The 27,289-nt window shown below is 33.3% G+C and overlaps 1 protein-coding gene and 3 long non-coding RNA genes across 5 annotated transcripts in view; 3 read left to right on the top strand and 1 right to left on the bottom strand.

Annotated features, from left to right (window-relative positions):
• Positions 1-3,459: 3,459 nt before the first annotated feature.
• Positions 3,460-27,289, bottom strand: part of LOC105144001 (uncharacterized) — a 171,652-nt gene continuing 147,822 nt past the window's right edge. Inside the window, exons 1-3 of one of the 2 annotated variants that reach the window (XM_087407547.1) lie at positions 13,819-13,929; positions 10,724-10,868; positions 3,460-3,885 (exon numbers count right to left, since the gene is read on the bottom strand). In XM_087407547.1, the coding sequence (XP_087263673.1) occupies positions 3,608-3,885; positions 10,724-10,868; positions 13,819-13,929 (534 nt within the window). In that variant the 3' untranslated portion in view covers positions 3,460-3,607. Of the gene's footprint in view, positions 3,886-10,723; positions 10,869-13,818; positions 13,930-27,289 lie in introns of those variants that run through there. The other variant, XM_011052629.2, reaches the window with a different exon arrangement.
• LOC147908911 (uncharacterized) lies at positions 14,763-21,125 on the top strand. Its single transcript, XR_015545574.1, has 3 exons — positions 14,763-14,852; positions 14,927-15,217; positions 18,897-21,125. It is a non-coding gene; the product is annotated as an uncharacterized LOC147908911 (long non-coding RNA).
• On the top strand, positions 21,430-24,700 carry LOC147908910 (uncharacterized). Its single transcript, XR_015545576.1, has 2 exons — positions 21,430-22,308; positions 24,571-24,700. It is a non-coding gene; the product is annotated as an uncharacterized LOC147908910 (long non-coding RNA).
• On the top strand, positions 25,656-26,994 carry LOC147908909 (uncharacterized). Its single transcript, XR_015545575.1, has 2 exons — positions 25,656-25,757; positions 26,171-26,994. It is a non-coding gene; the product is annotated as an uncharacterized LOC147908909 (long non-coding RNA).

Genomic DNA, 27,289 nt, shown 5'->3' with positions numbered 1-27,289 from the left:
GGTATTGAGAGCTATGAAAAAAAACCAATTCTATTATTGCTTTGCCTGGCTCTTTTATTGCATATCCAGAAATGTTCTTTTCAGTACAAATTGATTTTCTACTTTTTTAGTACAATTCAAGTAATTTTAATACGTTAGTCCTTTTTTGAAATATATCGTACTGATGATCCATTTTTATTCGCTTAATGTCGATATATCATTGCATGGCGTCAATATATGATCCTATCAGCACACTTCTGCACAAGATTATCTTCAGATACAGCCTCCTTCAAGGAGCATCCATGCGCATATTTGTAGGTAAATAGATTTTCATGTATTTCTGTTTTATAAAACAGCATTCTGATTATGTTGTTGCTATATTAAATTATACTGAACTACATATTTTACCGACTCACTTCCATATTTCATTCTTTTCAATCGTCTATTATGTTTAATAGATTATTCTGTATGTAATGAAGACTAGTATCAGTGCAAAATGTATTCTGACTGGGCTCATACTTCATGTGGCAATAAGAGAAATTTTCATTTCTTTTACAATAAATATTTTTAATTCGAAATATAATATTATTTGTAAAATTTCTATTTTTTGCACATTTATTAATTTTTTTAAAAAATAATATTTGTTAAAAGATGACGTTTTGATTTTATTATATTAAAGCTTATATAATTTAGTACTTGGCTCTTTCCAAATCATGTTATTTTGAAAGAGCTAAATTTCTTGTTTATGAAAAATGATAAATCATTAAATCTTTGTTAATGGCTAAATATTATTGTTCTGTTAAATTGGATCTTATAAATAAATGAGTACATTTAAGTAAGAAAGCGATTATATTTGTTTATCACCAAATTAAATATTCTTTTCATATTTCGAAAAAAAAACATCTCTTTCATGCTCTCTTTCCTCTATAGATGACATAGCAGACAAAATGTTAAGAAGTAAATGCCATTTTTATGTTTACTGTTCCAATTTACGCTTCCTAGAAGTTTTGTTTTACACTTCTGTCACTCACTCCTTTACATCCAATTTATACTTTGATTTTTAATTTTTAATTTTTTGTTAAAAAAGAGCAAGCTCGATATCAGCATGAATTTATTCGTCCGAATGTACCGAATGCTGAACGAACACAATCTCAATTCGACAATGAAATAAAGCTTTCTCCGCGCGCAGACACAGACTTTTGTTTATGTTTCGTTTAGTTATAAATATATATCGAGTGTAAAAAGATAATACATATACTTTGTATTTATGCAAAAGACGCGTTTCCCTGTGTCGCGCATTCTTCGTGACGCATTCGTAGATTGTTAGATAACAGTTTGACCATCCGTTTCCGATTCGCTAATAGCGATTCGATTTGCTAATTCAACTCGACTCTTAATAATCTGTTCTGTTTAGCTATAAAAGAAGAGCTAAACTATACGAGAAATGCAGCTAAAAAAAACAGTTGATTTGAAGCGGGTCGAATCAGTAAATCGAATACGCTATAAGATCTTTCTGGAAGAAGTACATCAAGGTTGCTAATTGGTGCGCGAAGGGTGCTGGAAAAACGTTATCGCTAAGTTATTAAAGTAATGACATCGATGTGTTTTTTTTTCTATATAATCACGATCCTCTACATCATTTCCTACATCAGTCATCTCGTTCTCATAACTAGCCTCCCTCTAAACCGAATTTTATATAAATGTATTATCTCTATGAGATTATCCATCAGAATATCGAAGATAAAGCGACGCGAATACAAGACCATTCGTATAGATACATTCTTTCTCCCATACATTGATTTCCCGTATGTGTATTCCGAGTAAAATAAAAAAGGAGCACGGCAGTGTCTCGTGCCATGATGCTGCGCTTGTCTTAGCGCCGAGACGCTATCATGTCTCCAAATATAATTTGTATAGAGTGGTGCGTCATCAGCGATACGACCTGGAAGGAGATAATTCTACATAAAATAGACAAATAAATAACAGAAAATAGAATCATATATAAAACTTCCGTATTCTGGAGAAAATATAACTGAAAGATTAAAAAATCAATCAGCGTTTCCGAGTTAATTTATTAATGTCTCAGAAAATTTTTCTTATTCTTTATACAATTTTTTATAATTTCTATACAAATTTCAGAACTTTTGTATAATTTTTTATAACTTTTTAGAACATTTCTCTGAATTGGAACACTTTTCAGAAGTGCTTAGAAAATTTATATCTTTCCTGGAATTCTTTATATATGTGAATTCAGATTATTTTAAGACCTTGAAAATGTTTCATTCTATAACTTAATTGTGAAGAAAACTTACAAAATCTAAAGAAATTTGAAATATTTTTTTTTCAGAAATGTTTATAAATTAAAAATATAAAGTTTCTTAAAAATATTGTGAACTTTCATAAACATTTTTTTCACCAGGACTATTTATAAGTTAACTTCCAATTAAACGCGACTACGTAAGTGTAAATATACAAATATATTCTACTTAACAAAATGAAATATTTCTTTCTATTTTTTATTATTTTTAAACAGACTATTAAATTATTTTATTTATACTGTGATAGCATTAAATAATTTATATTGAATATTGTCCAGATTTAAAAATAATAACAAAAAACATCAGTATTGTCGAAATTATCAAGAACCTCTCAAAATTTTGTTCCAACTTTTCTTTTGTTTTTAACTGTAAAAATCGTCATTCCTTCCCAGTTACATGGCCAATAACAGACTACTCTGTACTAATCGGTAGATTAAACGTACGTCTTCTCTACAAAATCTCTCTACTAGAAGTCTTGTGACAAAAGAATGTCATTAGATATATCGAATCCTCGGTATATTAGGTAGAAAAGTGCACTTGCCTCGGCATACAATTGCAACGTAAATTTGTTTATATTATTGTATATTATATGTATATAGATACTGATGTACGTAATTAAAATTTCGCCGATATTTCGTCAAAACCTGATTAGCAATTTCCTTTATTACAAAAAAATGTCAAAAGACAAAATCTCGTTCCAGTAGTATAAATCTTTTGTTTTATATCTTTGATAAATAAAATCTCTAATAAATTATTTTTGTTTTCCTTAGAAGAAGAAACATATTCCACGAGTCTCTCTTTTTTTAGAAAACCACTCTGTACTCTCATATCTATATACACATTAGCATATGTACAGGATATACACAGAATATCCCAGACGTCGACGCTTCCTTTTCGAGAGCCAAACAACAAGATTGTTCGCTTGCTATTAATAATTTATTGCTCACTTCAGTACGACTTCCTATCTCAACGTCAGGCCGATTATTTTCCTTCAGTTTGTGTCAGTGGCTTTCGATATAGTTTCATCTTTCATCATTGATCGTGGAGGATGCGCCACGTTCTAGGAAATTTCGTATATATTTCAAGATGTTATGAAAGAATGGCATTGTTTTCCCTTCCAAAAAAATTCACCCAGCCTCGGCTTTTTTTTCTCTTATTCCCCTTTGCTTTTTGCTCGATATTGATTCTCTTCGCCGGATTCGAACAATATCCCGTTTCGCACAAATCGTCGAACAATATCCCGTAACTCGATCATTTTCCTTCTCTCCATTTCATTCTGCCTTTTCTGCTTCCGCCCGTTCGTTTGTATTTTAGGCCTCTTCGGAATGTGAACCCTGAGAACTGCGTTTCTTCTTGTGGTTGTTATGATGATGATAGCTGTGGTGTTGATGGTGGTGGTGATGTTCTCGATGCTGCATCAGAGCGTCTGTCTCCGGCTGATTTTGATGGCCTACTAGGAGGTCCAAGGTGCCCTTAGGTACAACGGGCGCTTGTTCGCCTGTTGGCGGAATCGGCGTCGCGATCGGTGACTCAACCGGAAGTGGCACGCAGTGTAATACGTAACATCTCACACCCGCCAAGATAAAGCCTGAAACAATAAAAATAATTAGAGACGTATTTTTACATTGGAGTCTCATCAATTGCAATTGATTCGAGTGGTGACGAGTACACGCGTGTCACCAATACGCCGATCGATTAAGCGCACTTATAATCCTTTATTTGACGCTTTGCAATCGACTATTATGCCTATTCTACAACAGGATCACAAGTCGTAAGAAAGAAATTGATCAATCACGTCATCATGTTGAATAAGAAAAAAAATAATAGATCATGATTATTTAATTTCTTACGACTTATGGATTATGACTTATGGATTATCTTTTTATTATAACTAACCCTGCTTAAAAAATTTGATAAAAAACGGTAGAAATTTATAAAAATCTGATATGAATCCTATATAATTTTTATCAGAATCTATCGGACATTAATCACGACAGATGGAAAAGTTTTAAATTTCTATCTTATATTAAATTTTTATACCTTATATTAAATAAACGATAGAATACTTATCCGAAGATCACAAACTTCTCTCTCTCTCTCTCTCTCTCTCTCTCTCTCTCTCTCTCTCTCTCTCTTCCCCCTCCCCCTCTCTCTCTCTCTCTCTCTATGATCCTGTCACATTATATGATTTATTAATAAGAAATAACGAAAGAATGTTTGTATGAACCAATACAATTTAATCCTAATACGCGCCCCTATTTGAATAAGACAGATATAGAAAAATTATTGTACTCAATCATTGGCAATATAATGTGTCATTTAGATCACTGCATTATTTAAGTTAATAAGAAATAAACGAAAAGATATTTTTATAAAAAAGATGAATTTATAAAGTTTAATCCAAAAATGTCTCTATATGTTTGAATAAGATAGATGTTATAGAAAAATTATTGTATCCTATCGTTGACAATATAATATGATATTCTTCAGATCATTAAACAATTATTTTGCAGATTTCAGCATACATAATAAAGCTGTACATTTAATATATCGTTTTATATCTTATCTTATTTAAATAGAATAACTGCATGTATACATAAGCTTCTTTGTCATATTATTTGATTTAATATAAAATAAGTGACAGGATGATTTATGCGAATCTGTACAATTTAATCCGAAAATGTCTCTGTTTAAATAGGTAGATATTATAAAAAAATTATTTCACCGTTGTTATATAATTGATTATTCACTTACGTCATTGCCCATATAGCACAGAAAGATTGCAGAATGATTTCATTGAAACATTGCAATATTGCATGGTGATTGCGAAACGTTGCTGAATCATTGTTGCAAAATTCCAATAATGTTAAGATGTTCGCTTTTTGTTATATTGCAACAAAACATTCCAGCAATATTGCAATGTAATGTATTTGAATAAATTTTTTACGAAGACTCTAAAATAAAAACTATTTCACTAACTTTAATTTTTCTACAAATCGCATTTCTAGTGATATGTGCTTTTCAAAAGCAATTTTTTATTAAATAAAACCATAAAATATTCCAATAAATATAGTATTAAATCTGAAGGATAAATTTATTCGTAAGAACTACAAATATTATTCACATTAATATAATAATACAATCGCAAATTAATATAATAATACAGTCACAAAATGGTTTCGAATTAAAAAGAATCACTGCAATTTACTTAATCCATGATTAACTTGGTAAGTGATTCTTTTTAATTCGAAACCATTTCGAATCAATTGAAATCGATTAAAAAATGATATTTTATCAATAAAATTATGAAATTTATCAATAAAATTCACGCGCTAGTTTATTCTTACTTGATTACATCAGGCATAAATACATCACATAATTAATATTTTAATAAATTGTTTTCAGCAATTTAATTGCTTATCGTCTTATCCGATGATGATGCATTGATTGTATCCAAACTTGATATTATACAATTTTTTGATTTCATATTTAAAATAAATATAAAACTTAGCTATGAAATGACCATCAAATAATAGATATCAATAAATTTTTTATTTAAATATAAAATGAATTATATTAATTATCACATATAAAAAATAAGAGCATAAAAAACCACAGCACAAGTTATAGTTTGTGATATATAATTATTATTACATTAATTAAAACATTAAACGTTTCGGCCACAATCTGGCCATCTTCAGTAATTCAATAATATTCTTAAAACGCAGAGTTACATCTAGTTGACATTAAATTCAACAGTCGAGAGTTGTAATTAAATAAACATGTTCTTATGTATGTGAAGATGCTTCATGCAGTAATGTTACACCGTCAATTGTCATATCAAGAAAAGTGTAGAACAAGAATTTCCAGAAACAACACATAATGTCACGACAAAATTCTAACTGTGTAAAAGAAATATTCGAGATTCATCGTTTGGTTTTTTTGCTGTAAAACAGAATCTGGAAATTCTTGTTCAACATGTTTATTTAATTACAACTCTCGACTGTTGAATTTAATGTCAACTAGATGTAACTCTGCGTTTTAAGAATATTATTGAATTACTGAAGATGGCCAGATTGTGGCCGAAACGTTTAATGTTTTAATTAATGTAATAATAATTATATATCACAAACTATAACTTGTGCTGTGGTTTTTTATGCTCTTATTTTTTATATGTGTTAATATTAGAACCACGTTAGTTTCAAGATATTTTTTATATTAATTATTATATCATAAAAATGGCTGTTAAACTAAAAGACTGTACTACATAAATATTGTAAAAACTTATATTTTTATATTATTATTATTGTAACAATTAAAGAATTACAGTTTTGCAATGTTTGTGAAATATTACAAGCATATTACTAACATTTTGCAGGCATATTGTTAATTTACATTTCTGTAATATCTCTGCAATATTAATTGCAATCTGCAATATTGCAACATTGCAGCAATATTGCTTCAATCTTCTGTGCTGGGGTAAGTAATTAATTATTTAATAATCTAAATGTCATATTATGTTGCCAACTGTAGAATAAGATAATTTTTCCATAAAATCTATCTTATTCTAACATATATAGGGACATTCTGGATTAAATTATATAGTTTCTTATAAACATTATATCGTTTTTTTTTATTATATAGTTTAAATATCATTTTTAATCGTAAATTTCAGATTACTTACCTACTATATTAAATAAATTTTCTGTATTTGTCTGTATCGTTTTCATCATATAGCTTAGATGTCGTTTTGAATCTATTTCTATCTGGCCATGTTGTATTAAAATTAATAATATGCTATCATGTTTTTGAATCGTAAATTTCAGACTCGTTTCTTAACTCGTTTAAAGTACGTGACATATTTTCTTTATTTCTGTATTGTGTTTATTATACAACTTAAATGTCGGTTTTAATCAATTATTTTAGTCGTGTATTTTATCAAAATTAATAATATTCTATCATATCTTTAATCGTAAATTTCAAATTCTAAAATTTAAGATTAAATTTCAGATTCTAAAATTTACAAAGCAAAAACACGAAAGAATGTTATTAATTTTGATAGAACATGGTCAGATAGAAATTGATTGAAAACGATATCTGAGCTGACAAAAATGATACAGAAGTATAGAAACTATCAAATATTTTAGGTAAATAATCTGAAATTTACAATTCAAAAACATGATAGGATGTTATTAATTTTCATAAAACGTGACTAGGTAGAAATTGTTTAAACGATAATTAAACTATATGATGAAAATGAGAAATATAGAAAATTTATATCAAGGTAAATTATCTAAAGATTTGAGATTAAAAACGATACTTAAGGTATATGATAAACGTGATACAATGTTTATAAGAATCTATGTAACTTAATCCAGAAATGTCTTTACTATTACATGCTCAAATATCCAGACAAATGTGCGATTATAGCTCAACGTTAGAGTGCTAGACTATCATCCCCTAGGTCTTAGGTTCGAATCTCATGGATTCCAATATGCGTTTTCAAAAATTGTAAATTTCCGATGCATAATTGTAATTAATAAATTGCATGTGAAAATATAAATGAATTCTACAAAAGAATAATAGAAAATAATATTAGGTGTACAAATAAGTTTCCGCCGTTTTTCAAAAATTAAACATTTATTGTGAAAGAACGATACATAATGTTTTATTGAAAGTATTGTCCATCGCTAGCCACTACTTTTTCCCATCTTTCTGGTAGCATACGGATACCGCGTTGGAAGAACGCTTCATCTTTTGAGACTATCCAATTATCGATCCAATTTTTGATATCTTCATATGATATGAAGTGCTGCTCAGACAGGCCATGCACCATCGATCGAAATAGATGGTAATCGGAAGGGGCAATGTCTGATGAATACGGCGGGTGGGGTAGAACTTCCCAATTGAGTGTTTCCATATAGGTTTTGACCGGCGCCGCAACATGTGGTCGAGCATTATCATGCAGGAGAATAATTTTGTCATGCCTGAAGTAGTAGTGGGCGCGTTTTTCCTTGAGTGCTCGGCTCAATCTCATCAATTGTGTTCGGTAGAGAGCCCTAGTAATGGTTTCGTTCGGTTTGAGCAACTCATAATACACCAAGCTGATCCCACCAAATACACAACATGAGTTTTTTTCCATGAATATTCGGCTGTCGATGTTAAAGCATGGCCAGGTGATCCCCATGATTTCCTCTTCTTTGGGTTATCGTAGTGGATCCATTTTTCATCACCAGTAACTATACGATGTAAAAAACCCTTTCGTTTATGCCTGATAAGCAGCATTTCACATATGGAAAATTGGCGTCCAACGTTTCTCGGCTTCAGTTCATATGGAACCCAATTCCCTTGCTTTTGAATCATTCCCAATGATTTCAAACGATGTGAAATTGCTTGTTCAGTCGCTCTTAATGTAAGTGCAAATTCTTTTTGCGTTTGGCACGAATCTTTATTCAATAATGCTTCCAATTCCGTGTCTTCGTACACTTTCGGCCTTCCGCTACGTTCTTTGTCTTCGATTTCAAATTCACCGTTCTTAAATTTTTGAAACCATTCACGACAACTTCTCTCACTTAAGGCAGCCTCACCATATGCTTCTACAAGCAATCGAGCCTCAGCTGCAGATTTCTTCAAATTAAAGAAGTAAATCAAAAGTTCCCGCAAATGACGCTTATTCGGCTTAAAACTCGGCATTTTCGCACAAAAAAAAATATATAATGCTGATATAAAATCACTAGTATTTCAAGTATTTTATGTTATTGACAGATGTCCAATCTTACGATATAATGTTTTACATCAGACAATTTTAACCATAGCTTGCTAGTAGCGCCGTCTTTTGTCAAACGGCGGAAACTTACTTGTACACCTAACTGTATTTTAATTATTATAAAAAGTTTTTTTTTAAAATAATATGAAATTACGATTAAAACAATACAATATTATTAATTATGATAAAACATGACCAGATAAAAATTGATTAAAAACGATATCTAAGCCATGCGACAAAAACGAGAAATATAAAAAAATCTATCAAATATATCAGGTAAATAATCTAAAATTTACGAACCAAAAACACGATATTATCGATATGGATAAAATATGGCTAGAATATTATCGATTTTGATAAAATATGGCTAGATAGAAATTAATTAAATACGATATACACAGCGACAAATATGTTCCCGGTCACGAACCACATCTCAGCAACCAGTGGCGACATCTGTGCGTTCAAACATGCATTTTAAAGGTTGAACATTTTGCTATCATCTGTCAAAGTTTCATTCATTTTGGTTGACATATAACGAAGATATGACAGTTCATGTTAAACAAGATTTTGGTTGAGGTAGAAATTTACCAATTACTGGTGCATATTATCTCGAAGTTTTAAAGCGATTGATGGGCAGAATTCATCATATTCGCCCCGAATATCGTGATCCAGAAGATTCTTTGTTGCATGATAATGCACCGAGTCACACTTCATTGATTGTCCGTCAATGTTTGGCTCTTCTTTGGAAATCGTGTCTCTGTGTTAAACCATCCACCGTATTCACATGATTTTGCCCCCTGCGACTTCTCATTATTCCCAAAATTGAAATTGAAATTGAAAGGACGCTTTTTTGATGACATTCCGACCATCCAATCAGCTTCTATACAGGAACTAGAGGCAATTCCGCAAACTGAGCTAGAACATGCATTTGAATCACTATTGAATCGCTGTAACAAGTGTATTGAAGCCAGAGGAGAATATTTTGAATAATAAAACCAAAAAATATGCATATTTGTTGTTTCAATTATGATTTTCAGGCCCTGTCCGGGAACATATTTGTCGCACTGTGTATAAGCTATATAACAAAAAAGGATAGAGAAATATAGAAAATTTATTAGATATTTCAAATAAGTAATCTGAAATTTACGAACCAAAAACACGATTCAAATAAAATTTTTTCCTATCTGATTCTATCGGACTTCTTAAGCAGGGAACTTTAACAATCATCTAACGGATAGTTTTAAAGAGAAAATTAGTTCAGGATTGACCGGAAAATCCGAGTTTATTGAAAAACTCCATATATCTCCTGTCCTTTCTCTAAATAAATATATTCTGCTTAATCTAAATCGATTTAATGTAAATCGATTTAATTTATTATTGCAATCATACGCACATAGTAATTCGTAAAAACAATTACTTCATTTCTCGACTATTGTTGGTAAATTGGTGCATGGAACAAGCTGGAAATATTTTCATAACTCTACAAAATCATTGAGGAGAACGCAATATTTAATTTCTTCAATCCACGATATGGAACGCGCTTATATTTTATATTATAAATTTTCGCTTGTTCTACAAGAGCGTGTCTTATGATATATAACATCAAGATAAAAGCTAACGTGACGCAAGAAGGGTTTTCCATATCTAAGAAAAGACTTACCAAGTATAAGTAGGGCAGCGCCTGCCACCAGTAACGCCAACCTGTGGTTGGTGGTCGTTGCACCCGGAACGAGTTGGACGAGACCGACCACGAGCACCACCGCACCCAACAACAGACACACCACCACAGCGTGCAGCCCGGATATCTATAGGCAACGATCTTCATCAGGTGACGAATATGCTTATTTTCGCTTATTGCCGCTTCCGGCGCTTATACATATTATATATACACTATTATATTGTTCATAAGTTTCCAAAGATCCTTAAATATAAAATAAAAACACATTCTTTGAATTTTTGTTTAATACAACTGTAATAATTTGTCTCGGTAGTCTAAAGGCTTGAGATGCTTGTATGGAATACAAAGGATTCAAGTTCAAGGTTCTCGGCCGAGGTTTTTCGCAATAAATTTAATTATAATTTTTCAGCACATTAACATCTTTCTAATATGCCTGATTGAGCATTAAATTATTAAAAATTGCTTATCAATTTAATTTAATTTGTGATATTATTGCAGTAGTTTAATTGTGTTTATAAATCCGGAAAACCAATTCGGCGCGCAATTCGAATAACTATAAATATAGTATTTATGCATGTATATATATATATATATATATATATATAATAACTTATATACATATAATTCACTTTTAATTGAATTATTTAAAGCATTATTGAATTATTTCCAGCTTCGATTGACTTCCAGTTTATCGATCATGTTCTCACATATACGATCTAAAATAAAATTTTTATTGTTTGCAATAATTTGGTTTTTTAACTATAAAATAAATAAAATATCTGTGTCATGGATTAGAAAACTTACAATTTTTTCGCATCCTCCTTTTGCTTTTATTATAACTTTACATATTTTGGCATTATAAATTAATTTCTCAAGCATACTTAATGACATTTTTTTCCAGATTGGCGTCACTGTCAGAGTGGATGATCTACTTTTCTTATCTATCATTCAGAGATTTTTTTATAAATTGCAAACCGGCAATTTTTATCAGAATTCCATTCAGATACCGCATTGATAGTACCTTCCTTAACATCGATGTATCTGCATGGAATTCTGATAAAAATTAGTTCGGCTTTATTAATAAACAAATTGAGAGTTGTCAATGACGCCGCGAAAAGATGAAGTATCAAACTAATTACTAAATACAGTGACAAATTAACTTACGACAAAAATCAAAAACAATTCATTATCCAAGTTATCGGCGAATACAAAAAATGTATCCCAATGTAAATAAAAGCACTTTACTTAAACCGCTTCAATAAGAAATTTAATTTGGATAACTTACAGAGCTTTTTGATGATTATATGAGAAACTAAAATTCGAAATATTTTGTAAAATTTGGTTAAATTAATTAAAATCTTGTAATATTCGATGCAATAAGTAAATTTATTACTTATATATTTTTTATTCAGACAGTTGTCATTTAGACCGTCATCGCAATACATATCCTTGTAACGCTGTCAATTTCCTGTTCAATTTGTGAAAATTTTATTTTCGTGAAGTTTACAGGAATATTGATAGTTATCCGCTGTTAAAAGACTATTTTTACGGCGGAGTAATTTTTTTTTTCCTATGCGCAAAAATTGAAATTGCGCGAAGATAGAAAAATTATATTCACCGAGTCACTGCCGAGAGCGAGACTGGGATTGGAAGAGTAATGGGATTGTTTATTAGAGTAGGGGAGATATGATCAAAGTGGAAGCGAGTCTTAAGCCGAGCGGCAAACCGTGAAACTTCAAACGTCGGCGTATCGCATGCTACAAGATTTCTTAAGAATATTAAATTAAATATATTGAGAATTAATATTAATTATTTGAATTCTGTCATATTAAAATTACATTTTTGTAAATCAATATATTGTCTGAGCACAATTAATTATTATTTATTCAAAATTTAGAATATTCATTAAATTCGATTGATACTTCTAAGAAACAATAATTGGTTCAGACAAATTGTGTTTGATAAGGAAATTTACCATAGAGTCGAGCAATTCAAGCCGTTTCATATTAGGTGTTACATGATAACTTGATAGGTATATAGGATTTATGAGGGCAAATCAATAAATACCGTGTTAGTAATGAAGACGCAAGCTTTTCACAAAAATTTTTTTTATTTTTCAACGTAATCCCCTTTTAGGAGGATATACTTTTCTCAACGTTTCTGCCATTTTTTTAACTCCTCAGAAAAATACGATTTGTCGAACTCTGTAAAATAGGCCTCTGTTTCGGCAATGACCTCATTCGACGTGAATTTCCACCGAGCCATTTTTTCAAGTTTGGAAACAAGAAGTCACAGGAGGCTAAATCCGAAGAGTACGGTGGATGCGGCAGCAATTCATAGCAACCGCATCCGCTTGTTGTCCATCATGAGCAATCGGGCCGACAGCTTTTTCATTCCCAAGTTATCATGCAAAATATGAATGCCATTCCGTACGACACGCCTCTGCTACTTCATGCACTTTCGTTCGGCGATCAGCGAAAGTCATGTCGTGCACTTTTTCAATGATTTCCTCAGTAATCACGGGTGGCCGGGTGGCTTGGGCGCTCTTTATCAAAAACAGACGAACGACTACGTTTGAATTCGTTGAACCAATATCTGACGGTTATCATAGATGGTGAAGAGTTCCCGTAGACGGCACTCATTCATTTTTATTTCTTCGTACGTTTTTCCATCCAAAAATAAGAAACGAATCATGGATCGATATTGCTCTTTTTTCATTGTATTGGAAAACATCAAACTTACTACGAATTGCTATCAAATCAAGACTATTGCATGAATCACTCTAAAATTTTGTATGGCGTCGTTTGAAAGATGATAGTACACGATGATAATGCCAACTTGCATCAGCAACGTCGCCTGTCTTGAAACACGGGTACTTATTGATTTGCCCTTGTATGGGCCCATTTGACACAAGTAACTGCTCAGGAAATAATAGGTTTAGTTGGCTGGTGCTGACGTGGCGCTGAGGTATCGATAATTGCGGTGAAAGAAGTTGGTAGCGCTGGCGGTGTGTATGTATGGCGCGAGCGAGTGCAGCGTACGTGTAAAAGTCAGCGATCAATATAAGCTCAGCTCACATTGTAATAAAGGATCTCAGTTTCTTTGCAATTCATTAATACAGTCCACACAACTGAGGAGAACATCTCATAAGGCATTTGGTCAAGTCCCCGGCTCACCATCGAGCACATTCCATAACACTAGGAAAGGAGAGAAGAGTGGATTAAAAGAAAAGTGAATACAACACAAAATAAAAATTTACATCTTTATTAACAGGATAACCTGCCGGCATGCGGGTTATTGTCCAGTTATTGACGTTTGAGACGACTCGAGAGAATCACCGTGATATTTTAGAGGCCTTAAAGGCCTGACGTGAGATGGTCATAAGCCGCGTTCCGGCGACAAGAGACAGTGGCGTCGACCCTCACAACGCGTTGCTGGACGATCAGCTTCTTGCGCGATGCGGGAGACTTCCGAGTTATAACCCATGCGGCCTTTAGCCTCTGATATATAAGGACTTGCCTACCAGCACGATTACTCTCTTTGTCATTCTATAGAAAAGCAATTTTTATTTACCAACGCGATAGTTTGAATTAAAATTGCAATTATTTAAATGAAAAAAATTAACAATTAATATGAATTGAGTGAAGGGTAACTGAAAAGAAGAATTGAGCAGCTTCTATAAGCGCGATCAATTCTGAGAAAGGAAAAACTGAGCAGTTTCTACAAGCACAGTCAACTCAAGGAAAGAGAGAGAACTGAGCAATTTCTACAAGCGCGGTCAGCCCCTTGGGGTATTAGGAAAAACAGAGTATTAAAGAACTGAGACATTCGTTTCTTTTCTTGAGAATTATATCATATTGTGGCATATTTCAAATTTTCTGCTCTTCGACAGGTTCCGATCCGAACAGAAATTCGGCTGAATAAAAAATTATCACGGAGTTCGGTTTTCGCCGCGTTTATATAGGCGCTAGTCGATGGCGCTCGCGAGTCGGGAGGAAGAGAGGGCTCGATTTTCCAGAAATTGGAACTACCTGACGAATTTGTATTAAATTTCCTATAGAAATATTGATTATATTACACTGGAATTTGGCATGGAAGCAACAAATTTAATGTAATTTTGAAAGATCGAATCAATTTCTTGTTATTTAATAACATTTTGAAGTTATTAGTTAATCTAATTTTCAGATTTTTCTCCCTAATTCATGCCGCTCCTTCCTTCATGGTCGGCGCTCACTATTATACTATTTCGGCTGAATAAAGTAATTACAACGATTAAGAAAACGATAACTAAATAAAAGTGTAATGAATATGTCGCAGGATCGCAAATAATATTTTTAGCCTGAGGGGCCGAAATCTCATGTGGCGCATCTTATGTGTCGCAAAATAATATCATCTATCGGAAGATTGTTGAATTGATACCAACATTTTCAAGTGCAGCCTTTTCTAGATCCTGCATAACTATATCAACTAAAATAGGTAATAAAATTGGAGAGCCTAAAATCGATGTGCCGAAAATTGGCTATTGCAACCAATTAAAAATGCCATGTCATATTTTACCATCTAATTTGCTGCAACAGCCAATCTTTTCTTTCAGTGTAACAAAACACGTGTGCACGCAAAAATATAAGATCATTCAAACATCAAATATAAGATCAGTCAAACAAGATATATGGTTAATGCAACAATATTTTATTCAATTAAACTTAACTGTAATCTGCTTATCAAATTGTTCAATGTTGGTTAACGAAAATGATTCAATTTTATTTTAATTGACAGGACGTATATTTATTTGGATAATCTCACGAAGTCAACTAAATCCGTTCATATTATATGAGTTTATATTTATATGAGACATATGGTATATATATATATATATGTCTCATATAAATATAAACTCATATATAACTCATATAATATTAGGTGTACAAATAAGTTTCCGCCATTTTTATCACAAATTAAGCATTTATTGTGAAAGAACGATATAAAACACGGCGTCACTAGCAAACTATGGTTAAAATTGTCTGATGTAAAACATTATATCGTAAAGTTGGACATCTGTCAACAACATAATCTTGAAATACTAGCGATTTTGTATCAGCATCATATTTTTTTTTTGTGCGAAAATGCCGAGTTTTGTGCCGAATAAGCGTCATTTGCGGGAACTTTTGATTTACTTCTTTAATTTGAAGAAATCTGCAGCTGAGGCTCATCGATTACTTGTAGAAGCATATGGTGAGGCTGCCTTAAGTGAGAGAAGTTGTCGTGAATGGTTTCAAAAATTTAAGAACGGTGAATTTGACGTCGAAGACAAAGAACGTAGCGGAAGGCCGAAAGTGTATGAAGACGCGGAATTGGAAGCATTATTGAATGAAGATTCGTGCCAAACGCAAAAAGAACTTGCACTTACATTTTGACTTACATCAATGAAACATTATGTATCGTTCTTTCACAATAAATGCTTAATTTTTGATTAAACGGCGGAAACTTATTTGTACACCTAATATATATATATGTCTCATATAAACGCATTTAGTTGACTCCGTGAGACTATCCAAATAAATATAACAACGCTGATAATTAATTTATTTTTAAGACTACTAAATGATAATAGTCTCGTCAACCAAATAAAATAGTTGAATCATTTCCGTCAACCAACATTGAACAGTTTGTTGAGCAGACTGCGATTAAATTTGATTGAATAAAATTTGTTGCATCAAACAAATCTGCAAACGACTAAATGTTTAGTTCATTAAACAAATTTTTTTTTCAGTGTACTTATAAATTTCTAGTATATTACATGTTTATCGCGGTTTATATAGCAGTTGGGAAGAATGAATATACAAAAAGAAAATATAATAATAATCTCATTTCCATCTCCTCCCTTGCTTGGAGACGCGCGACTTTCACCCGAAGTGACTCCCCTCCCCCTTATTTGGAGCCCAGTATCCGAAAAAAATTGAAATATATTGAAATAGATTCGTTTGGTCATTGCTGAATCCAATTTTTTAATTTTTTGAATCCAATTCAATCTAATTCAAATATAAGCAATGTTTGAATCCATTTTAATCCATGGCGTGAAATTGAAACTACGGGATTCCTATTCCTTTCAATTAAAAAAAACTTTTACGAAAAAAATAAGCCATTCATTTTAATCCACAATATAGGATTGAAATGACATAATTCTTATACTTTCAATCCAATGCAATCTTCAAATCCATTTTTGTCCATAGTATGAGACTGAAAGCGAATAAGTCTTATTCTTTTCAATCGAAAAAAATTTTTTAAGTTGTGAATTAATTTTAATTCATGACACAGATTGAAACAAAGTTTTTCTTATTTCAATAAAAATAATTTCATATTTTTGGAAATAAATCCTAGTGATGGGTTCTCAGCTTAAATATTGATAAAATTATGCTCATTGTGCGTTTTTGTAGGAAATAAAAGAATTTGCCAGAAAAAAAAGCGTCGCTTTATCTCGCGAAATAAAGACAGGTTAGAATATCTATCAAGGCGTTCATAAAAGAAATACGATTTAGCTATACGTGAATTATCTTTTTAATAATATCTATTCAGCAGATATGCCACAGTTGTATTAAGTGCTTCAATTAATTCTCTGTTTTTTGCTACAAAAAACTCATGTTTATATCATCAAAAAGATATCTGATATTTTATTCACAATATTGTCGAAAGCTACAACCTTTTCCCACTTTTCGAGTAACAAATGGATTCCGCGGTAAAAAAAATTCAAGTTCTTTCGAGGTGATCCAGTTATCGAGCCATTTTTTGATATTTTCAAAATAACTGAAGTGGTGTTCAGAAAGACATGCTCCATCGATCAAAATAAATGGTAATCTGAAGGAGTAACGTCTGGCGAATAGGGCGGATGGGGTAAGACATCCCATCCAAGTGCCTTCTTTCACTGGTTCTGCAACATGTGATCTAGTGTTGCCATGAAAAAGAATAACTTTGCCATCTTTTGGCGTATTATAGACGTTTTTCTTTGAGTCCTTGATTCACATTAAGTAATTGAAGTCGATAGCGTTCAACATTAAAGGTTGCAGCAGCTCATAGTACGCTATATCGATTTGATCCAACCAAATGCACAGCATGACCTTTTTCCATGAATATTCTGTTTTGGCATTGATGTTGATGGTTCGTCGGGACGTACCCATGATTTCTTGCATGATTTTTTAGGATTGTCGTAACGAATTCATTTTTCATCGTCAGTCACAATTCGATGCAAAAACGACTTCCGTTTTTGTCTTTGAAGCAGCAATTCACAAACGTTTCGCAATGTCTCTTTCTCTCAATTCATATGGAACCCAGTTTCCTAACTTCTGAATCATTCCCATTGCTTTTAAACGTTTGCTAACGGTTGATTCATCGACATTTAATGTTTCTGATAACTCTTTGAGCGTCTGACATGAATCTTTTTAAGCAAGGTCAACAGCAAGAATTAATTCAAGCACCTAATACATCCCTTAATATTCAAGGTTTATGGATCATCGAAGTAGCAGTTCCTTTACGATAGAGATTAAGCATATGAGACATGATGCAGCTTCAAGATGGATGTTCGAGAGTATTATAAAAATTAATTCTCTAATTTAGGTAACATTTTTTTTTATAATTTCGTCATGTGTACATTTTAGAATACGGTGTACCAATTTGATGTATAATACTTATTTTAGCAATAAAACTGGAATAATTAATTTTATAGCTGATTGGAATTTGAGTCTATTTAAATCTATCTGACTCCATAAAAAATGAATCCATTTGAATTCATTAAAATTCATAAAAAAGAATTATGTTCTATTCCCATATATGAATAGAAAATGATTTAATTTTACCACGTTCAATTCTTTTCTGTTCATATATATATATATATATAGATTAAGAATTTAATGAATTGAAATATATTAAAAATTTTCAATCTATTTCAATCACATTTCGGATACTAATGGTCGCGCGACTCTCATTCTACCTCCCTCCCTGCTTGGTGGCGCACGACTTTCACCCGAAGAGACTCCCATCCCATCTGTCTCACTGCTTGGGAGCATGCGACTTTTATCTAGAACGACTCTAACCTCACTTTTCCCCTTGCTAAAAATGTACTTTCACTCGAAGCGATTCCATCTCAACTCCTTCTCTGCTTCAGGGACGTCCGACTTTTTACACAAAATGAATTTCATCTCACCGCTCCCCATTCCTCCCGTCTAGGGACACGAAGTGGGGTACCCCATCTTCTTGGAGATCAAGGTCAATATCAAAGTCTTTCGGAAGTAATTAAAGTAAGTTATGTAAAGGTAATCTATTCGGGTGATATATAACTTTACTTAAACGTTTTTGACATTAAATCTTCTTGTTGGTAAAAATCCAAATTGTTGATAAAATTTAAGGACATTCATTTGACGTCATTTAAAATGTTTCTGCTAAAATTTATGAAAATCGGGGGTACGACATTTTCGGAAGTTTAGCCATAATTTCCGCCAGAGAAAATCGCCTCTGCCGATCCGAAATCCAGATAAAGGAAGAAGATTCGGAGACAAGCTACCTCTGGTAAAAAATCCCGCATGCTCACAGATCAACATGTCTTGGAATAGGACGGATACAACAATAACGAATCAGGCAAGACATAGGACAAACAAATAAGATAATATATAATGTAAAAAAGAGGAGCTGAAGAAGAAACATCCTGAGATGCGAAAGTTGGAATATCCACAGCTAGAATGGAAGAGAGCAGGAAATCCTGTTAAAATTGGAAGAAGGAGGTAGACATATGCGCGCTGTCAGAGACTAGGAAAAGAGTGAAAGGAAATATATCCCTGCCCAGATACATCCTCAAGTACAGCGGATCGGATAAGGACAAAGCATATTATCGAAGACCAGTTATATAAATAAAAGAATTATCAAATTAGTTATCAACTTAAGCAAAGAGAGAATCCACTTCGTCAACGTCTATTGGCACTTGATGCCAATAAAAAATAAAGAAGAAACAGAGGCTTTCTGTAACATTTTACAAAAAGAAATAGACAAAATATCTGATGGAGAAAGAATACTGATAATGGGAGATCTGAATGTCAGAGTCGAGAACACAGTTGTAAATGGTGTAATGCAAAGATTTAATGAGCCACAAGTCAATGATAATAAAGAAATATAGCCTTCTGCACTCACAATGAGCTAAGAATAAATAACATTTTTTTTGTCCACAAATCATAACATAAAGTAACTTGAGGGTCTCTAACAAGAGGGCAAATGCTTGACTTCATGCTTGACTTCATTATTTCGAACAGAGCAGTGCACCCTAGTCAGATTATTGATGTAAGAACTCTTTCCTCTACGAATATAAGATCGGATCATCAATTGCTCCTCGGAAAAATCCTTGCCACCGTAAATAAAGAAAAAACCAAAGCCTATAATCGTCGAAAAACTAAACATCGAGTCAATACAGGACCAAACTGAAAATTCTATACGCAAATTAGCTAAAGTTAAAACTAGAACAAAACGGTACTGACAATGAGGAAGGCATTAAGACCAATTGGACAAAGATTAAATAATGGAGGCGGCGGAAGAGGTAGTAGACAAACGAAGAATCAATAAAAACGCGGAACACCAAAAAAAGTCATAGTTCTCACTCGACGTGAAAAAAATGTACCAAAGAAAAAAAAAGCTTATCAAGATAGTTAAACAACAGAAGCACGAAAGAATACCAAAGCTACAAAGACACGCAGAATCGAGTTAAAATGGAGATAAAGAGAATAAAGACAACTATTGAAAGGCCTTCACTGCAAGTATGGAACACGATTTCTATGGAGCTTAGCGGAGGATGTGGGAAGTGTTGCGGAAAAGAAAGAAGAAAACTAAATACGCGCAAACACACGATTTTCAAAGAAACATGGTTGGATTAGAGGATTATACAAGAAAAGAATCTCTAGGAGACTATGCAAGGAAAGAGATAGAGAATGTACAAGTAGAAAAAAATTCTGAAATGGGTACTAACTCGACCCAAACACGGTAGCTAGATTTGTTAAAACTCTAAAGAACAGAAGACTTCAGGAATTGATAACATCCATAATGAAATGATCAAGTGTGGAGAAGAGGAACTTCATACTGAACTTGCAAAGTTATATCAAAAGATCATCATCTCGGGGGATATACTATTAAACTGGAGGAAAAGCATCACATTACCGATATTTAAAAGAGCGATAAAAGACTATCAAAGAATTACCGAAAAATAACTTTGCTCAATACAGCAATGAAACTCTTCACTAATATCCTGGCTAACATCATCACGGAGATAATATCTATAAGCGAAGAGCAACAAGGTTTTAGGAAAAACAGGTCCACTACAGAAACCATTCTCATCGTACGCCAAATAATCGAAAAATCTATTGAATTCGACAAATCGGCTTTCATGTGTTTCATCGACCTAACTAAGGTATTCGACAAGGTAAGGCTGAACGACGTTACACAAATATTAAAAGAAAAAGGCAAATCTGAGGAAATTGTATGTGTCATCAGAGCTCTAAACCGCAACATCACAACCTACATCTTTGTCAACAACAGCCTGACGGAGGAAATCCCTATCGTGAGCAGCTAATCAAGACAATCATTCTCTCTCAGCCCGAATGTGATCGAAGGATCGGATGTAGGATGGTTTCAAGGGACGGGAGAGTCCGCTAGAACCCTTCTATTTAATCTCGTCATGGATAGAATTGTAGAAAAGATGAAGAAAGAGGAACATTTGAAATCAATAAAGGTGCAATATCCATCCTCTGTTATGCCGATGATGCCCTGTTCATATCTGAGCGAGGACGATCTTCAACAATTACATCAGTTCTACCTGATTTCGTCCCGATACAACATGGAGATATTAGTATAGAAAAAAAAATCCCTCGTAGTGATGAAAAACCCAATCCAGTGCAAACTCACTGTTAACGATCAAACAGTTGAACAAATTATGACTTTCACATATTTGGGGGGTTGAGATATCCTACTGCCAGGATTGGAAATCTGAAGTTCTTCAGACAAAGAAAGCGGCAAGAGTAGCAGGATGTCTAAAAGATTAGGGACAACAAACATATGAGACAGGAAGGGAAAATATGGATCTAACATGCGTCCGACCAATCCTAACATACGCGACCGAAACTAGAGCAGATAACACTGATACTAAAAGTATCGTAAGGGCTGTCGAAATGAAGATCCTAAGAAACATCACAGAACATACTCTTTGACATAGGATTCGCAGCTCGATTATCAGAGACATGTATAACATACGTGGTGAAATGGAGTACAATGAAAAAAAGAATGGAATGAACACACGAAGATGCAAGACAATAGGATCGCGAAAATAACTAGGGACGGAAAGCCCCACACCAGACGCCCTTCAAGGAGATCTCCTAAATAATAAAATGATAGCTGGATTTTCAAAAGAAGCGCAATAGGTGGAAAAACAAGCTTGAAGCCTTCAAGAAGAAGAAGATCCATAATCCTCACTGGACAATTTTTTTGCGTATTTTCGGCAATGCATAGGCTCTCTGTAGAATACCATCGGGAACATATGATCGTCTGTAAGTGTATTCGTTTATATATCCTCTACTCCTCCATCTCCTCAAGAAAGTATCCACTTCCAAAGTTTTTAACGGATCTTTTTTTACTATTATATAGATGTCAACAGAAAGCATACGTTCCATTTTTAAATTATAGTCGTTTATATTAAGTGTAACCGTAATACCTTTGTCAACTCTGGTAAAGAGAACCTCGAGATATTTTAAAGTAAAACATTCTTTAGATATTATTTATTCTTTAATTAATCAGTTATTCCTGTTAAATATATCAGGTTGATCTAGTTTGCTAATAATAGAGATCACTTCATTTCTAATAAAATTACTAATTTTTTTTAGTAAAATACATAAGTTTGTGTTACAAATTTAAAAATATTGTTTCTGACACTTTTTATCAATTGTATAATGGATCTTTCTTTGTTAATAGAATATTGAGAAGAAAGTTGGAATAATCACCTAATTGCATTAATAATTTAATCAAGAATATTAATCTTGTCTTTTATGAACCAATTCCTATATATACAGGGTGCGTCACCAAAATCCGGACAAATCGAACAATTCCTTGTCGTGGCAGCCTCAGAGAGCCTCTTTAATATGTATGATTTGTATCGAAGGCAATTCGACGCATTGTTGGCTCGCTTACATCAACAATCGATGCTAATTTTCGCAACGATTGCCTTGGGTCATCCGAAATCAGCGTTTGAGCCCTTTCAACGACTGCAGGGACCCTGCGTTCTTTCGAGTGACTCTTCCTCGCTGGCATATCGGAACCTTCGTTGGACTGTTCTAAAGCCGTATATTTTGCCACAACGTCATAAACAGTGGATCTCGGGTATCCAAAAAACCGAATTATTTTCGTTGCTGAGCGCCCGGCACGAAGGTCTTCAATGATCGCAGCTCTTCGATTATACTCCGCACTTGGTTTCAACATCGCGGCCATTTTGAGAATATGACTGTTTATTAGAAACATCAGGCTTTCTTGGACGCCAATAACAATCTCTGGCGGAGGCACAGTATAGCGGAAAATTTGAATTGAAATTTGTCCGGATTTTGGTGACGCACCCACATGACATATATTGTCTGGCGTCGTTTCCGAACGAAACTCCGAAGGAGTTGCAAATTTGGTATACTTTTTCTGACGATATTGATGTACTCTTATTGCAATAAATCTCGCTAATGACATTAGGAACCTAAGAGTTTACATTATCTTTTAATAATTTTGTGAAGTATTTAATTGGTTTGATTTTCCGCTTTTTCTGTTGTTTAACATTTCTGTAGATAACAAATCAATTTTTCTAACAATATCAAGAGTGTACAGGACATTTAAGAGTCAAATATAACGAAAAAATTGTTTTAAAACATAAAAACTCAAACGAGAAGTATATTTAATATAATATTCTATAAATAATTAAAAGTTTTATATATATATATATATATATATAAAACTTTTAATTATTTATAGAATATTATATTAAATATACTTCTCGTTTGAGTTTTTATGTTTTAAAACAATTTTTTCGTTATATACATATTTTTCGGTATATACATATATATTACATGACATGTTTCAGTCTCACGATTGAGTCATCTTCAGATGTGAAAGTCGTATATGAACAGATGATGTTAAATTGGTTAAACGCAATCAAAGAAATAGATAACATTATGAACATGTTAATGAAGACCAGAGAGATGTTTTGTAGAAAGACGGAAATTACTCGCAAAACGGCTGGACGATCGGTTGTTTAAAATTTCCCGATGTTCTGGTGAAAAAATCAAGTTAGAAATAAATTAAAAGAAAACGAAAAAAAAATCGAACAAAAGTGGCACTCTTGTAAAATAGCTAATCTAATTGGCCATATATTTAAATTTAGCATGTCGAGAAGATGTTCGTCAATTATTAAATTATTCATTATCTGTTTGTAAATTTAGACTGTTTCTTTGTATTTTAATGTTTAACATTTCTGAGATTAAACGCTTACTATAACAAGATTCTTCATTTAAAATTTTGATATTGTCTCAATTAAAGTCATAATCATGTCAACCTATGTTCCATTATCACTAATCGAGTAGATGTATTCTACCGAATATGATTCTTGTGTTCATTAATTCTTGTCTTTTTCTGCCTATTTAAATATACTTCTCGTTTGAGTTTTTAAAATAATTTTTTCGTTATATTTGATTCTTAAGTGCTGTACACTCTTAATATTATTGTTTAATTAAGAGTCCTTTGCTCTTATAATAATTTATTTAATTTTTCTATTTATCTAGATGATTCTTATCGATCAGATGATTCATATTCCTCTCTTCACGAGTGAAGAATGCTGATTCTATTGTGACAAGTAAATGTTATGAGATGTTTTTACAAAAAATAAACAATTCCGATCTCACATACTCTAAATGTTTGTATGCGTCATTTTAGTTCTAATCTTATCATTTTATACGCAAAATTAAATTTAATTTTGTTACAATTTAGGTAGATTTCGGAACTAAACTTAACAACTTACTGAGTAGAAATTAAAAAGATTTTTATTTGAACTTTTGATACAACATTCCCTCAGATTCGACATGAACGACCGATGAAAAAAGCCGGGGAGGAACATCTCAGAGAGTGGAAAAACTAGACGAAGATATGTGGCGTTGTGCAAGCGTTAGTTGCGACGCTTGAGTTCTTTTTTCTGATTTTCCTTTCTCTCTCTCCCTCCGTTCCCCTCTCTCTCCTCAACTCCTCTCTTCCTATCTTCCTCTCCCCTCCACGCTCTCCTCCCCCCTCTCTCCCCATCTCTCACTCACTCCTCCCCCCCTCTCTCGTGTCATGGCGTTCTGCGTGCGAATCTTTTGTAATCCTCAGCGATAAATTTTAGTGCTCGGTAAGATTAATCACCCCTTTATGTTCATTGCGAGATCGACATCGGTTACTGCTCATGTCATTAGGTAATTGCTACCGTCATCAGATAAATGCTTATATTGTAGATAGTTTTCTTAGTTTCTCGTACCTTACTTAGTTTCAAACCTAGAAATGCGATACTGATATCCGAGCCGTAACGCACGCAATCACGTCTCTACTTTTGTAATCTATACGTCCTAAACAATCATTTGAGTTTGTACGAGGGGTATCCAGAAAATAAGTTCCGTTTGTATTATACGTTTAGTAAGGTCGATGTATGAGCGAGCTGGCAACACAGCATTGAAGAGGGGAAGCTACCGAATAGAATGAGCGGTGTTCGGCGTCAGTAGCTCGTGAAACACGGTCAGGAGAGGTTATCAAAATGGAGTCCTCCACTTCGCGTCCCGCCACCTCCATTCCGATTCCTTCTCGAGTTGTTTTGTGCGGCATCATTCAGTTTCTTTTTGCTCAAGATTTTAAATCGGTTGATATTCACAAACAGCTTGTTTCTGTATATGGAGAGAGTGTGATGAGTGAATCTATGGTGCGGAGATGGGTCCGAGAATTTAAGGCAGGAAGACATTCGCTTGAAGACGAAAGTGGGAGAGGCAGACCCTCCCTTATCACGGATGAGTTGACGACAAAAATTGAAAATGCGATTCGCAATGATCGTCGTTTAACTTTAGATGAACTCCACAACCTTTTTCCAGAGATATCCCGAAGTCTTATCCATGAGATCGTTTCAGAAAAACTCGAATTTCGCAAGGTTTGCGCCCGTTGGGTTCCCAGAGAACTGACTCCTCTACACAAGGCCACACGAGTGACTGCAGGTAAAGAATTTTTGGACCGTTACAGGGATGAGGGAAATGACTTCCTTAAATCTATAGTCACTGGAGACCTGGGTCGCCCATTACACACCAGAAAACAAAAGACAGTCAATGCAATGGAAGCACACCTATTCTCCAACTGCAAAGAAGTTCAAAGTGGTCAAGTCCGTCAAAAAAATCATGGTTTCTCTCTTCTGGGACCAAAAAGGAATTCTGCTGATTGATTTTTTGCCTCAAGGAGCAACAATAAATGCGGAGCGCTATTGTGAAACTTTGAAAAAGCTGCGTCGGGCCATTCAGAACAAAAGAAGGGGGATGTTGACGGCAGGTGTGTCCCTTCTTCACGACAATGCTCGGCCGCACGTCGCTGCTTCAACAACTGCACTTTTGAATCAGTTTAGTTGGGATGTTTTGACCCACCCACCGTATAGCCCGGATCTAGCACCATCGGACTACCATCTTTTTACGAAACTGAAGGAGTCCTTGGCCGGAAAACGCTTCCAAAGCGACGAGGAAGTTCAGACAGCTGTAACTAACTGGACTAAAGAACTGGCGGGAAGTTTCTATGCAGAAGGGATTTCGAAGCTTGTTTCCAGATATACAAAATGTATTGAGATTGACGGGAATTATATAGAAAAAGACTAGAAGTTGTCAAGTATTATCCATGTAAATTTTAGATTTTTTCAATAAAAACTTTATTTGTAAAAAAAAACGGAACTTATTTTCTGGATACCCCTCGTATTAAACCTTATGGCATATGAGTCAGAATCAATGAGTAACATTTATTATATTTGCAAACTTAACGATTTCCCACCAATAATCCTTCGCTGTTAGTTAGCGCTTGGCGCCACATTGGGCACAGCAGCCACAGATAAAAAACCGTTTATGCCATCTTCTAACTATTTCTTAAATTAAAATGTAATCTCCCGAGATATGAAACTTGCTTCAAAATAAAGAAAAATATAGAAGTGAATAATATAAGTCTAATCTATATCCTTTTAATTATATAACAACGAAATAAACACGATGTAATTTCTTAGTTATAAAAAAGACAATTAATTGTATTCTCTAACATTCCTCCTCCATTTAATGTCTTCTATGTTGCAATTTTATGTCTTCTGATCCTTAAGTCCGAGTCTGGAGCGTAGAACCACAAATTGTAGTTCAGGTAATGGTATAAAAAACTTGAAGTAACTTTTAATGTTTAAAATCCAACGAAATATAAAGGGCTAATAAGAGTCAAAAACTTAATAAAACTCCCTTATTTGATTAACAT

The sequence above is a fragment of the Acromyrmex echinatior genome, chromosome 7, assembly GCF_024713525.1.
Source record: "Acromyrmex echinatior isolate Ae372 chromosome 7, ASM2471352v2, whole genome shotgun sequence".
NCBI lineage: Eukaryota > Metazoa > Arthropoda > Insecta > Hymenoptera > Formicidae > Acromyrmex > Acromyrmex echinatior.
The sequence above is the reverse complement of the archived record's forward strand: the minus strand, read 5'-3'. Positions and strand labels throughout refer to the sequence as shown.